This window comes from Hyperolius riggenbachi, chromosome 1 (genome assembly GCF_040937935.1).
Source record: "Hyperolius riggenbachi isolate aHypRig1 chromosome 1, aHypRig1.pri, whole genome shotgun sequence".
Lineage (NCBI taxonomy): Eukaryota > Metazoa > Chordata > Amphibia > Anura > Hyperoliidae > Hyperolius > Hyperolius riggenbachi.
Window position 1 is genome coordinate 273726781 of NC_090646.1, and position 15525 is coordinate 273742305.

Genomic DNA, 15525 nt, shown 5'->3' on the forward strand with positions numbered 1-15525 from the left:
TGTCTATGTTTCCCTATGGCTCAAGTGGGCAATGTTACAGTTTAACAGTGTGCTGACCAGAAAGCTTTTTCCTTGATCACAGTGGACAAACAGGACGTGGGAAAGGAGAAAGATATTGAGAAGTAGACTACATGGAAGGTAAGTATGACTTGTGTATGTTTATTTTGACTTTTAATTTTCAGTTCAGGTTTTCTTTAAAATCTTGGTGACAACAATGTGCAGCAGGGTTGTTGCCAAGATCCCAGAAGATCCAGAGAAAATCTAGACACTAAAGGTGCCATACCCTGTAAAACATTTTTTGTCCCAATTAGACATTTGATCAGACAAAAGCGTCTAATCGATCATAAATTTAAGTGGATTTAAGCATTTATGATCGTATTTAAGATCGAAACAATAAGCCACAAGGTTTTTAGTCGGTTGATCATATCGACTGTAATAACAAATGCAATTACAATTGAAAGCAAAATTGTATAGTGTATGCCCAGCTATAGGATGGGGTATTTGTGTGGTGTGCTGCTGCAAAAAGTGGCATAGTAATGCAGTGTGTGAGTGTGAGCAAATAACATATGAGAGCCTAGTAGCGGTGTGGCTAAAAAAGATCATGCCACATTACTCTAGGCTGTCCTGCATGGATGCACATAAGAGATCCCAAAGTGAGACTATTAAAGAGACACTGGAGCGCAAACAAAATTATGATATTATGATTTGTATGTGTAGCACAGCTAAGAAATAAAACATTAAGATCAGATACATCAGTCTAATTGTTTCCAGTACAGGAAGAGTTGAGAAACACCAGTTGTTATCTCTATGCAAAAAAGCAATTAAGCTCTCCGACTTTCAAAGTCGAGGGCTGTCTTCTGACTTTTATTATCTCAACTGTTAGTAAACAAATGTCTTTTTCTCTGCCAGAGGAGAGGTCATTAGTTCACAGACTGCTCTGAACGAATCATTTTGAATGCTGAATGTTGTGTAATCTGCACAAATTATAGAATGATGCAATGTTAAAAAAACACTATATACCTGAAAATAAAAATATGAGAATATTTTCTTTGCTGCTAATCTTCTAGTAATTATGCATAGTACACAACCAATTCATTATATCATATATTTTTTTTCGCTTCAGTGTCTATTTAAGTATGATGGAAAGATCAGGGCAACACAGCTGGGAGTTTGAGGCCGGTGCTAGAACTAAGGACACCATTGGTGTGCAGTCTATCTAATTAAACACAAATATGAACATGATCCAATCACTTGTAACAGGAAGTTTTCATAGGACTGCTCTTTAACTCCCTTGGAGGTGATCCCGAATGTAGCTCGGGGTTACTTTTCCCCACAATTAGCAGTAACACCGAGAGCTACACTGAAGAATGCTAGCAGGGCCAGGTGCAGAGTGCACAGTGGAGCTCTACCACTCACCTCCACTGAATTCAGCTGCAGCAGCTCACATGACGACAGAGGGCGATCTCTGCATAGAGATAGAGCATCCCCCAGAGGACAGAAGGAAAATTTGCAGCATGTGACCAGATGCATGTGAGGGATCTAAAGGCTCTGCCACACAATCAGCATAGTGGATGGGAAGGCCTCTGGCGAACCTATACTGAATGAGGGGACACTCTTAAAGTACTTATACTGAGAAAGTAGGGGAGCAGTTTATGGCCATCTGCACTAAGGGGACCTCTCTGGCTACCTATAATGGGGAGGGGGCACTTTCTAGCTACCTAAATTGTGGAGGCACTTCCTGGTTACCTATAAAAGGGGGGGCACTCTCTACCTACCTAAACTATGGAGACCTCTCTGGCTAACTATACTGGGGGAGGGGGCACTTTCTGGCTATACCTAATGGGGGCACAGTTTGGGTTACTGGCTCTCTGGCTACCTAAATTAGGGGGGAATACTCTTGTTACTTACACTCGAGTGTTACTCTCTGGCTGCCTAAACTGCGGTCTGATTATTTTCAGAGAAAACATTGAATTGCTTTTAAAAGCTAAAATCTGGGAAGAATCATACCGCTAAGGGGTTTAAAAAAATATAATGGCACAGTAATGGGCCATACACTTCCCCTTGTATATGAAAATAAGTTTAGCAATAAAATTTAGTGTTTTTCCCTTATCAGGTCAATTGAACACCGCGATTGCCAGGTGTCTAATAGACACTTGTGATGATTATCAGTAATCTGGCACCCAAGGACTGATCGGGTCCATTCTGCTGCGTGGTCAACTCATGCATGCATGTTTGGTATGTGGGAATCAAACTATTACCTATGTGTAGCTTACAAAAAAGCACAAGTAAAAAAATGCAATGGAAAAATAGAAATGTATATGCAGAAAGATCGATAAATACATAGATGTACTCACACATTACTCAGCAGAACTGGCGGGACTTCCAACCCTGAGAAGTAGCATCTGAGGGAGGGAGCCAACGCACCTGAAATGAGAGAAGCATGCTCCAGATCATCTGTTTAAATCATAAGGGTGTTAACCACTTCACCTCCAAGAGTTTTTCCCCTTAATAAAACAGAGCAATTTTCACCTGTCAGCGCTCCTTCCATGCAATCGCCTATAACTTTAAAGAGACCCTGTAATAAAAAAAAGTTCCCCTGGCAGGCACTCACCTCGGTAGGGGGAAGCCTCCGGATCCTATCGAGGCTTCCCCCGTCCCACGGTGGTCTCACTCTGGGCCACGAAATGCACAGCCGCCAATTTGTCCCGTAGTGTAATATTTACCTTTCCCTGTTCCAGCGGGGGCGCTGTTGCGGCTCTCAGCTTGGAAATAGGCGGAAATAGCCAATCTCAGTCGGGTCTGCTCTACTGCGCAGGCGCAGGAGACTTGCGTCTGCGCAGTAGAGCGAACCCGACTGGGATCGGCTATTTCCGCCTATTTCCAAGCTGAGAGCCGCTACTGCATCTGCGCTGGAGCCGGGAAGGTAAATATTTACATGCCTGGTGTTTGGAGGGGCAAAGCGAGACCATCGTGGGGCGGAGGAGGATGGGGGAAGCCTCGATAGGATCCAGAGGCTTCCCCCTCCTGAGGTAAGTACCCTTCAGGGGATTTTTTTAATGTTACAGATCCTCTTTAATACTACTTATCACAATGAAGCAATCTATATTTTGTTTTTTTCACCACCAATTAGGCTTTCTTTGGGGGGTACTTTTTGCAAACAATTATTTTATTCTAACTGTGTTTTAACAGGAAAAATAATTTTTAAAAAAAAATGCAAAAAAATTCTTATTTCTCAGTTTTCAGCCATTATAGTTTTAAAATAATACATGCTACCGTAATTAAAACCCACACATTTTATTTTCCCATTTGTCCCGGTTATTGCAACGTTTAAAATTTTTCCCTAGTACAATGTATTTAAATTGGGGGTAACTATTGGGGAGTCTGGGAAGTAAGGGTTTAATTTTACATGTAAAAATATTTATTTTAATAAACAATGTTTTTAGATGTAATTTTACTATTTGGCCACAAGATGTCCTCGCGCATAACTTCCCTATGCGTAGTATTACTATGCAATCAGGAAGCAATGCGTGGATGTGTAAGTATTGGCTTTTGTGAATGACGGCACAGTCTCATGGATAGCCACAGTCACTCACACAGGGACTTAGATCAATGAATGGGAACTGTGTTCCCATTCATTGATCTCCCGGCTAACAATCGGCGGCAGTAACAAGTGCAATAGCGCTTACGCGGGGGGGGGGGGGGGGGGGGGGGGAGCGGGAGATATGGGATTTTGCAGGGACGTAGTTACTCGTCCCAGGGAGGGAGAGTGGTTAAAGGATACCTGTAGTGATGTGGATATTTATCTTAATGTCACGTTGATCATCTGCTCTAATACTTTCCCTGTCACTGAACTGCAAGGAGTGTACAGATCAAGTGTTCTAAAGGTGCGTACACACATGCGACTATAGTCGTTTGTAACGATCGTTCCCCGATCTTTACCAACGACGATCGTTACAAAAAACGAACCACCGACTATTAAGGCAAACGACGAACGAGCCAAATCGCTACAAAAGAAAGTTCTGTCTCGGCGGATTTTAACCAACGACGATCGTTTGCAAAAGTAGTACATCGTTGGAAACGATCGTTCGTACTAGGCTTGACATGCGCATTTCACTATTTCTCCATGGAACTTCTCATTTTTATGCGCAGGCGCAATAGTTGCTTTCTGTGATGTAACGTTCGTTCTAACGATCAGATCGTTACACACATTTTAAAACTACCTTTACTTAGGTCGTTCTTTCATCAATTAAAAGTTCGTTCGTCGTTCTTAACGAACGATCGTTGTCGCATGTGTGTACGTAGCATCACTCTGCTCTGTGGTTAGTTTAGGTGTGATTTAAAGTGGAACTGAACTCTTGCACAGGACAGAATAAAAACAAGAGAGAAATGCTCCCTGTTTGTATTTAGAGAGCTTACCCTGTCTAATTCCCCTTCATTTGTGACTAATCATAGTATAATTTGATCTCTCAGCTGTGTCAGCGGGCTGCCTCGGGAGAGCAGCTAATTTATAAACAGTAGATGTTAACCGTATGTCTTTTTACATGAAAGCAGGAAGTAGACACACTGCAGATTTATTGCAGAATTTGTATCAGCTGTAACAAAGAAATGTTCTTTAAAGGTTATTATGCTGTTGCTTATCTTTTAGAGCAGAGAGGAAGTTTTGAGTTCAGGCCCACTTTAAACTACTAAAGTAAAAAAATCAGTATCACAGGCATTGGGTTCTTTTTACTTAGGTTTCCTTTAATATACAGGATCTTCTCAAAAAATTAGCATATTGTGATAAAGCTCATTATTTCCTGTAATGTACTGATAAACATTAGACTTTCATATATTTTAGATTCATTACACACAACTGAAGTAGTTAAAGCCTTTTATTGTTTTAATATTGATGATTTTGGCATACAGCTCATGAAAACCCAAATTTCCTATCTCAAAAAATTAGCATATTTCATCCGACCAATAAAAGAAAAGTGTTTTTAAAACAAAAAAAGTCAACCTTCAAATAATTATGTTCAGTTATGCACTCAATACTTGGTTGGGAATCCTTTTGCATAAATGACTGCTTCAATGCGGCGTGGCATGGAGGCAATCAGCCTGTGGCACTGCTCAGGTGTTATGGAGGCCCAGGATGCTTCGATAGCGGCATCCAGAGTGTTGGGTCTTGCGTCTCTCAACTTTCTCTTCACAATATCCTACAGATTCTCTATGGGGTTCAGGTCAGGAGAGTTGGCAGGCCAATTGAGCACAGTAATACCATGGTCAGTAAACCATTTACCAGTGGTTTTGGCATTGTGAGCAGGTGTCAGGTCGTGCTGAAAAATGAAATCTTCATCTCCATAAAGCTTTTCAGCAGATGGAAGCATTAACCCACTTTTGAACCAGAAACAGCGGCAGAAGCGCCTGACCTGGGCTACAGAGAAGCGGCACTGGACTGTTGCTCAGTGGTCCAAAGTACTTTTTTCGGATGAAAGCAACTTTTACATGTCATTCGGAAATCAAGGTGCCAGAGTCTGGAGGAAGACTGGGGAGAGGGAAATGCCAAAATGCCTGAAGTCCAGTGTCAAGTACCCACAATCAGTGATGGTCTGGGGTGCCATGTCAGCTACTGGTGTTGGTCCACTGTGTTTTATCAAGGGTAGGGTCAATGCAGCTAGCTATCAGGAGATTTTGGAGCACTTCATGCTTCCATCTGCTGAAAAGCTTTATGGAGATGAACATTTCATTTTTCAGTACGACCTGGCACCTGCTCACAGTGCCAAAACCACTGGTAAATGGTTTACTGACCATGGTATTACTGTGCTCAATTGGCCTGCCAACTCTCCTGACCTGAACCCCATAGAGAATCTGTGGGATATTGTGAAGAGAAAGTTGAGAGATGCAAGACCCAACACTCTGGATGAGCTTAAGGCCGCTATCGAAGCATCCTGGGCCTCCATAACACCTGAGCAGTGCCACAGGCTGATTGCCTCCATGCCACGCCGCATTGAAGCTGTCATTTCTGCAAAAGTATTCCCGACCAAGTATTGAGTGCATAACTAAACATAATTATTTGAAGGTTGACTTTTCTTTGTTTTAAAAACACTTTTCTTTTATTGGTCGGATGAAATATGCTAATTTTTTGAGATAGGAAATTTGGGTTTTCATGAGCTGTATGCCAAAATCATCAATAAGAAAAACAATAAAAGGCATGCACTACTTCAGCTGTGTGTAATGAATCTAAAATATATGAAAGTCTAATGTTTATCAGTACATTACAGAACATAATGAACTTTATCACAATATGCTAATTTTTTGAGAAGATCCTGTATTATGGTGGGCTTGCTGTTTTTCATAGAGCAATATACAGTACTTATGAATCATTAATCATACATTGATAAAAATCATATGTACTGTATACAAGAAATTCTGAATAATTCTTAAAATGTTTTATGCAAGTAAAACATGGCATATATAACAATATATGTTAAATAACGCTTGCATTTTCATTTTTAACCACTTTGCTTCTAGTAGTTGTGCACAGCTTATGGACCTAGGTTGTTCTGACACTTTATTTTCTATGGATTCTAAAGAGGGAACAATAAAGAAAACACAGTACTGCAGACTAAAAAACATACCGAAAAAGCATTTATCACAAAACTAAATTCAATGGACAAGAATACAAGGAAACAGTATGAAACAAATCCCTATTGTCCTAATACCACTGTGGAAAAGAATGCATTACATGGCTGCAAACATATAGACTTTGGGATAAAAATGAAGGTCACATGACCACCTGCTCTCTTCTGCTGCTTCGTTATAGTCTGGAAAGAAGAGAAATGAGGGAGGCAGGCATCACGTTCTCCAGCTTCTGGGCTTCCCTGTATGCTTCATACTCCAGCATTAGCTGGGATACAATGATGTGTCAGCTTGCTAATATTACAGAGTCAAACTAATCCAACATGCATACAGACTGTTTTGGACTGGATGATCTTCATCAATGCATGGCATGGATCAATGTGGCTCTATGTGGTAGGACTTAAAACATCCAGAGTTATAGATTGCCCAGCAAGCTCATGGTGAACCAGAACTCCTAGGAGTGTGTAAGGAGCTCTGTAATATTAACTAGCGGACAAATGATTGCATTCCAGCTGTTCTGGAGGTGTGATTACTTATCAGGGACACCAAAGGGATGGTTTGCATATTCAGTAGTGATGCATTGTGGGAGACATCATATGCTCACTCCAACCTAAATAATCGTAAATACCTTCTGTTTTAGGGCTGGTCCACATGGACGACAGGCGGCGTTGAGGTGGCTGGGAAGCCGTGTTGACCTGTGACGTCTCGTTCAGGGGTGGCTGATCATCGGCTTCCCGTCGCGATCTGCGTTTTTCGTCCCGGCAAGGGGACATGAAGCCGCGACAGCTAGCCGGCCCTGGACGCCGCGTTCGCGCAATCGCCGGTAACCACACGATGCCAAACACTCCCATTCACTTGAATGGGAGCGTTTACCCGACGAGTCCCGAACGCTTGGCGGTAAACGCCACCAAGCGTCCGTGTGAACCAGCCCTTAAATCTCGCTTCAGACCTCATAAATAGCAGGGGCATGTGTGCCCCTGCTAAAACGCCGCTATAGCGCGGCTTAACGGGGGTCCCTTCACCCCCAAATCCCCCTCGATACACCGGGGGAGCGCTTCCTGGTTGGGGCAGAGCTAACCGCCGCAGCCCTGCCCCACGCGCGTCTGTCAGCGCGTATCTCCGCCTCTCCCCCGCCCCTCTCAGTCTTCCTTCACTGAGAGGGGCGGGGGAGAGGCGGCGATGCGCCGCTGACAGACGCGACTGGAGGCAGGGCTGCAGCCGTTAGCCCTGCCTCCAGGAAGAGACAGCCAGCGACTTTTTCACGACACACTTTTGCGGGGGGTGAGTTGGGGGTGAAGGGACCCCCGTTTAGCCGCGGGATAGCGGCGTTTTAGCAGGGGCACACGTGCCCCTGCTATTTATGAGCTCTGAAGCGAGATTTATTCTCGCTTCAGAGTCTCTTTAAGAAGGCAAACTTCTATTTAAAATATGCAATGCATCCCACTGTAGGTTGCCCTTGTACAGTAAAACCTTGGATTGAGAGTGACTTGGTTTAAGAGCGCTTTGCAATACAAGCAAAAGATTTTGTTACATTTTGACTTAATATACAAGCAAAAAAAAAACTACATGCGTCACGTCATTACAACTGAGCTGATAGTTCTTCTCCCTTTGGCGCTGCAGGATTGTACTTAATTGCACTTAATCTGCGTGTAGAGACTGGGCAAAGTCACATTTCTATGTAATCCTCACAAGTAACTATCATTGGATAAGTTCCTTGTTAAAGCCACACAAAAAAATGTTGGGGCAAGCCAACAGATGGCAATGACTCTGTTAGTTATAGTGACAGTCTTGTTTACATTTTTTCTTTTATACTAGTGACCTTAGCCAGTTTAAAAACGGGCTAGGTCTGTCTACGCGCACCTGCCACGCGCCTGCGTGCACCCGATCGTCGCGCACCCGCCGCACACCCGCCGCACACCCGCCCGCCTGGCCCCGTCATCCTGCCTGTGTGAGGCTGGGTCCGTGCTGCGCTCATGCGCAGTAGCAAAAAGCACGGACCCAGCTACACAGAGACAACTGTCCCTGCTATACGCAGGGACAGTTGCCTATTACTATATAGGACTATTTTACTATAACTGCTTTTGGATTGTGGAACAAATCAACTTGGTTTCCATTAATTCTTATGAGGAAATTTGCTTTAACATAAGAGTGCTTTGGTTTACAATCATGTTTCCAGAACTAATTATGCTTGCAAACCAAGGTTCTGCTGTACTGCTATTATTTATTATTTTTTTCATTCATCAGGCAGTAAGCTATGATATCCACTGGTGATATGTGTAGAGGGGGTATCACAGCTTACTGCAAGCTTTTGCTTTAACCCCTTTGAGTGGCAACATGTTGGTAATGGTCAGTAAAATATATATAAAAAAGAAATATATCTTGATGAAAAGATTATAGTTATCATGGCACATACTAGGGAAGATATTAGATAAACAGGAATATGAACACCTACCGTTTTCTTTATTCCGCACATGTTGGAAAAGCATTGCCTACTGAGGTATCTGAATTCAGGAATATTCGATGTGGACAGAATGGGAGGGGCAGCATTGCTTAGTATACAGCAACGGAATGGACTGGCAGGCTGTGTTCTCTAGAAACAACAGAGGTGCAGGACAGGTGCTGTGAGCACATACCAGTGTTCAGCAATCTGTGCAGTATATAGTGGAAATACAAGAGAATAGAGGCATAATGCCTGTGATGGAAAATGCAGAGATCATTTCTAGGCTGATGAGTTAATAGGGGGTTAATGATGTATAGCTAGAAGGTGCTATCAGAGTGACTTGTGCATGACATGCCCACCATGAAACATGTTTTCCATTACTACATAGGCTATCCCAAGAACTGACATAAATGATGTAATTGAGTAATGCAAGGAAGAATGCTGTACTGTGCTTTATAGCAACCATTTGTAATTCATCTTTCACTAATGTTATTTCAAAACATCTTCCTTTGGGCTAGGCATGCGTTTTAAACTTTTATTATTACACATCCTTGTACAGCACTGACAATTTCTGAAGCTTTACAGAGAACATTTACTTTTCCTTTTTAGGGGAATCCAGTTTCTGTAACCTGCCGCTGTGCGTCTGGAACATGAGAGGGACGGAAGAGAAACCCCATGCACATGTGGGGAGAACATGGGAAATGTGTCAGCACTACAGAAATATACTTGGATAATGGTGTGAGATGAGTACTAAAGGTCCTAGACCTTTTTGCCTATGGGAACAGATCCTGTTTTACTTGACAATAATGTCTGATTTTCTTTACCTTGGTAGGATGTAGGGATGATCAAAAATATGCACATTTTTCTGAGTTGATGCAAATGTATTTGCAAATATATTCAGCTTGAAAATTGACCAATCAATTTAAACCCAGGTTTAAATTGATTGGTCCATTTTCAAACTGCATACATTAGCATCATTTTGGAAGTATTTGCATCTCATTGATCATCTCTAGTAGGATGTCAGGTTGAGTCCGGAGACTATGGGGAGGGGTTGTTGATGTCGAGGGAAGATCACCTGGACCAATGACTGGTAGCTGGACTTTACCGGCTTTCTGTGCAAGCTACAATGAACACCACTGCTATATTAACCATTGAGCTTAACCCTTGGAATTTGACTCTATTCTTAAATGATCTCATATGGATATGTCTTTGTATGATTAAAGTTCCCTTAATGTTTTTTGAGGAGCCTGTTCAGGCCTGACTAACATGTGAAAATAATTTTACCTATGCATAGAACAATGTGATTTGTTGCAAACTTGTTGTTCACCAAATGTGTTGCTTCTATTTCTTGCTCATCAATAAAATATATTGAAACAGTAATGTACAGTAATATAGAAAGCTGCTCAGCTCATTCGCTTAAAGTGGATCCGAGATGAACTTTTACTCATTGCATAATTGTGTTCCTTTCCTATTGTTTATAGGGCATTCCTGAAGCCAAATACTTTTTAGTTTTTGTTTTAATGCTCTAATTCCCTATAAACTAAATAAGCCACTCCCACAGGTTTTCAGAGAGCCAAGGCACTTTCAGACAGTAGCAAGGGCTCATGGGAGCTCATTCTGGGCAGGAGGAGGGGGAGGTATTACTAGCCAGAGATTTCAGAGGCAGAGGGGAGGAGGGGGGATTCGTTTTTTTTGCTCAAGATACAGATAAGCCTGCCTCTGTGTAATGTTTACAAACAACATGGCGGCTCTCATTGTATCACAGGAAGAAATATTCTTATTCTATTAAAGCTGTTTGCAGCTAGATTTGCTGTGTAAACTATCTAAACTTTAGATAAGATATATAGACAAGTTACTTGTTATAGTTAGTTTTTCATCTCGGATCCGCTTTAAATACACTATTCTTGCAAGTTCATCCATGACTGTAGCTTTACTATTTATTAAGTGTCATGTATTCACTTAGATTTGTACATGTACTGTACGTTAAAGGGAAGCAGAAGTGAGAGAGATATAGAGGCTGCCATATTTATTCTGTTTTAAACAATACCAATTGCTTGGCATCCTACGGATCTCTCTGGCATTAATAGTGTCTGAACCAGACACCTGAAACAAGCTAATCTAGTCAGACTTTAGTCAGAAACATTTGATCTGCATTCTTGTTCCAGGGTCTAAGGCCAAAAGTATTAGAGGCAGAGGATCTGCAGGATAGCCAAGCAATCTGCATTATTCAAAAGAAAATAAATATGGCAGCCTCCATATTCCTCTCACTTCAGATTTCCTTTAAAGAAACTGGTGGCAAAGGGGAGGTGAAGATGAAATCGTGTTAACCAATCAAAAAATAATAAGAAAAAAACACACTGCCAGTAGGTATGATTATTGTATACTACCCCACCACTTGTTCCCTCCTATTCCTTTATATTGTAAGCTCGCAAGGGCAGGGCTCTCTCACCCTTTTGTTACTTGGAATTTGTTATACATTTTATACATGTTATTGTAATCATCTATTCTGTATTTTGTATCGATTCTGTATTGTGTACCAATTCCGTATTTTGTATATTGGTGTACAGCATTGTCTGTATTATTTTGTACCCAATATTTGTTTCTTACATTGTACAGGGCCACAGAAAATGTTGGTGGTTTATAAATCCATAATAATAATAATAACAGGACATCTTACCTGATGGCAAATCACTAAGTTGCAGCATAATACATGTATTCTAAAGACAGCTTTCCTTAACACTGCTGCAAGGCCTAACTATGGGGATTTCAAACAGTTAATATTGTAGTTGAAATAAAGCAAGGTAGCTGACACATAGCACAAGCCCATGTGTAGCACTTACCACCAGCAAGACGATGATAGGGCAAGCCCTTGTGGGAACAACAATATGGCTCCTGCTATTATGGAGTGGTCATAGCATAAAGCAGGCCTCAATAGGGGTTATCTTATGGATGTGTAGGTTTCCACATTTTTTTTGTACAAAAGTAATTTTAAAGTTTCATTAATACTGTACAGGTCTACTTTAAATACTGAAATTTTAAAGAGACTCTGTAACAAAAATGTCATCCTTTTTTCTACTATCCTACAAGTTCCTAAACCTATTCGAATGTGCTCTGGCTTACTGCAGCACTTTCTACTATCACCGTCTCTGTAATAAATCAGCTTATCTTTCCCCTATCGGATTTTTCGCCCTGTGTCTGGAAGGCTGCCAACTCTTCAGTGTTGTTGATCTGTTATGCTTGCCCCCCCTTCCTCCAGGACCCCTCTATGCACACTCCCGTGTGTGTTATTTAGATTAGGTGGCCTCTCTGCTCTCTTAGTGAGAGAAGAGAGCTTTACAAGCTGGATAAATTGTCCTCTGTTAGGCTGTGAAACGAGCTGGGCTGTCACATGCTGAGAAATTACAGACACCAGCAGAGCTGTCTACAGGAAGAAACAATCAGCCTGTCACTCTTCAATGGATGATAGCTGCAGGAGGAAAAAGGTAAACACACAAATGATCTCTTGAGATTCAACAGGAAGGCTGTATACAGCCTGCTTGTGTATGGATGTATTTTCTATGTGTGAACATACTGTACATCAACCTACTTCCGGTTTTGGTGGCCATTTTGTTTGTTTATAAACAAACTTTTTAAAACTGTTTTTGACTACTTTTAATGCAGCCAGCGGCAAAATTGTGACAGAGGGTAATAGGAGATGTCCCCTAACGCACTGGTATGTTTACTTTTGTGTGATTTTAACAATACAGATTCTCTTTAAAACAAACAACGCAGATTTACCAGTGTTTTCCTGCTATGTTACATCCCTTTTCCTGCCATTTCCAGCATCCAGATCACTGTCGTACTCTTACTATAAAACAGTCCAGCTAATATTAAAACAATGCAGTTGTTACATTTCACTGAACATGCCAAGCTGTCCGGCTAATGCTGTTTCTTATGGCTGTTCTATACTGATGGTGAGTTCTGACACAAAGACTTGTTGTGGGTTATGCTAGCAACCCATCTGATTTTGCTATATTTAAATGTTGACTTCATTCCTCTTATATAAAGAAGAGGAACTGAGACAGGTGAAAATTGCACAGAAACCTCAGACTACATTAACCACTTTAAAAATAGATTAGGTGGTAAAATGGATGGTAATTCACACATTATAGAAAATTAATAATAGAAAGCTATTGTATACACCAAGATGCCATATGAAAATGTGCATTGAAAGGTCTGCCATGTGTGAGTAGTTAACCACCCTGCTCCCTTTTCACTGCCATTATCCAGCATTGGTGCTGAGGTCATCAAGTGTGACTTATCTGTTTGAAGCCCAATGTCCCCCCTCTTCCCTAATGCTGAATGGGTTTTTTTTTATCTCAGCTTCTGGGAAATTAAGTCTAATTAGAAGAGTCCTTATCTGCCTTCCATTTTATGCTGCTTGGAGATAGAGAAAATAGAATAATACTGCCTGTAATTAACCATTAAATGTAAAAAGATGTGGTAAAATTAAATGCTTTTTTTGTTTAGTAATAAGCCACATTTTAGCATGTATTTTGAGCTGCCCTGCCCTTCAAATGATGCTTGGTTCCCTTTTAAGCTTATTTATTGCTGACTTCTTCATTAAATCCTTGGATTAGTGTGACATGTGACTGCTCAAAATGTGCTTTCTCCACATCCAGGAAGCGGATCACTGCCTCATTTAAGTAGAAAGGGTGGGGCACAGAACATTGTTTTCTTGGGCCCCATTCAAACTATGCACATTTTCCAGTGCTTTCCAGCAAGCAAAAATGCATAGATTTGCATTTACAGACTATGTAAATCAATGGACTGGTTAACTTTTAGAGTTAACCTGCTATTGGGTTGCATAGTATGCTGAGTTAAGCCTGGTACAGATATTCAATGGCAGCTAGATGTACAAAGAACAATAGGACTAGCATCCTTCTTTCTTGGAAATAAAGATATGCATAATAAGCTCAGCAAACTTTGTCTCCGGTACTATGGAGGGGAAGGGCAGGCAGGAGATTGCCTAGTGTAGGGAATTACAACAGCAATCAGCTTTGAAATTCCAGGAGGTTTACATGCCAGTCACTTAAAAGGGGAGTAAAATAAGAATGCAAATATGTTGCGTTTTTATAATGGCCTCATTAAAGTAATTTTAAGCACAATTAATTGTAAGTGCGCTAACAGTATAACTAGCCACCCAGTGATGATGAATAGTGTAATAATGTTTCCCTGTTTTTCTTTCATATTCATTAATTTTTAACTAGTTCCTTATTAGATGTCATGGGCAACTTCAAGGGAAATGCATGAGTGGTCAGTCACACAACTGGTATTTTCATATAGACTGCGCATTGTTTAATATTTCAATCAAGATCATCCAGGACTGCCTGTGACAGACATGAACTGCATGAACTGAAGCACAACACAGAGAGCCCTGTGCAATCTGCAGATGTCACATGACTGAGGCCCACATAGCCTGCGTAGCGCCACACTGCAGATACACTAAAGTTATCAATGTGAAATAGGAAGGTATTTATGCTTCATTCAAAAGGCCTTTCATCTTGCTCGCTGAACCGCAGCATATTTAGCAAGAGTGCTGACACAATGTTCTCAGGCAAACGAAGGCCATCTTCATCTTTCACGTGCTGTCAGGTGAATGAATGAACCTTTATGATGGAAGGTCTATGTGACCAATTAGTAACTATCTGCCTGTAATCACGGAATTCACCTAGGCATCTGAAAAAAAGCATAAGTGATCAGAGTTGTAGCTGGGAACTTGTTCTCCGCAATAATTAACTTGGCCTGTTGTGACATGTATGTGGGATCTGTTCTGTAGTGACAAGGCCTACCATCCCCCCTGCGTATGTAATCCCCAAACTCGGCCAAGCCAGCCAAGAGCTATACAACATGCATGACACGTGCTCAAACCATTTATTTTTAGAATCTGATCTCAGACTTATATTTTAAATAATGTATTTATTATACTGTACAACACTACTCCAGGCAAAATTATTTAATCTTTTTTATTTATTTTAGTATTGAGTGGGAAAGAGTAGTCCTTGTTCACACTAGGTGCTCACAGCCATGCTAACTGCTACCAAGGCACTTTTGTATTGACCTGAAGAAGCGGGCAAGCCCCGGTGAAACGCGTTCTTATGTCTTGTGGTTTGTCCTTAAAGAAGGTAAAATCTATTTACTTCTAATTCACAACTTACTATTAGACATACAGGGCGCCTCCAACAGTGTTTTTATACTTGTTCACACTATGTGCATTTTTTTGTATTAGACTGCATTGGGGAAACACCTTAGAATTCACACCCCCTGCTAATTCATGGGGTTATTCCAATATTTTTTTTGTTTGCTTCAAAAAACGGTGCTTGACTAGCATTACAGACCCATATTAAGTAAGTTCTAGTTACCGTCTAGGCCCTGTGGCAACATATTTATTTCCTCCGCAGTTAGTGGTTAGTGCTCGCATTGCCACTAGC

General features: G+C 41.2%; 1 protein-coding gene across 3 annotated transcripts in view; it reads right to left on the minus strand.

The window, feature by feature from the left end:
- Positions 1 to 15525, minus strand: part of RBPMS (RNA binding protein, mRNA processing factor) — a 296410-nt gene that overhangs the window by 43500 nt on the left and 237385 nt on the right. For 2 of the 3 annotated variants that reach the window (XR_011020458.1, XM_068233602.1), the window contains one exon: positions 2355 to 2424. Coding sequence is in view for 2 of the 3 variants with exons in the window: in XM_068233602.1 (XP_068089703.1) it covers positions 2362 to 2424 (63 nt within the window). In the remaining variant the exon portion in view is untranslated. Of the gene's footprint in view, positions 1 to 2354; positions 2425 to 9067; positions 9206 to 15525 lie in introns of all 3 variants that reach the window. The other variant, XM_068233601.1, reaches the window with a different exon arrangement.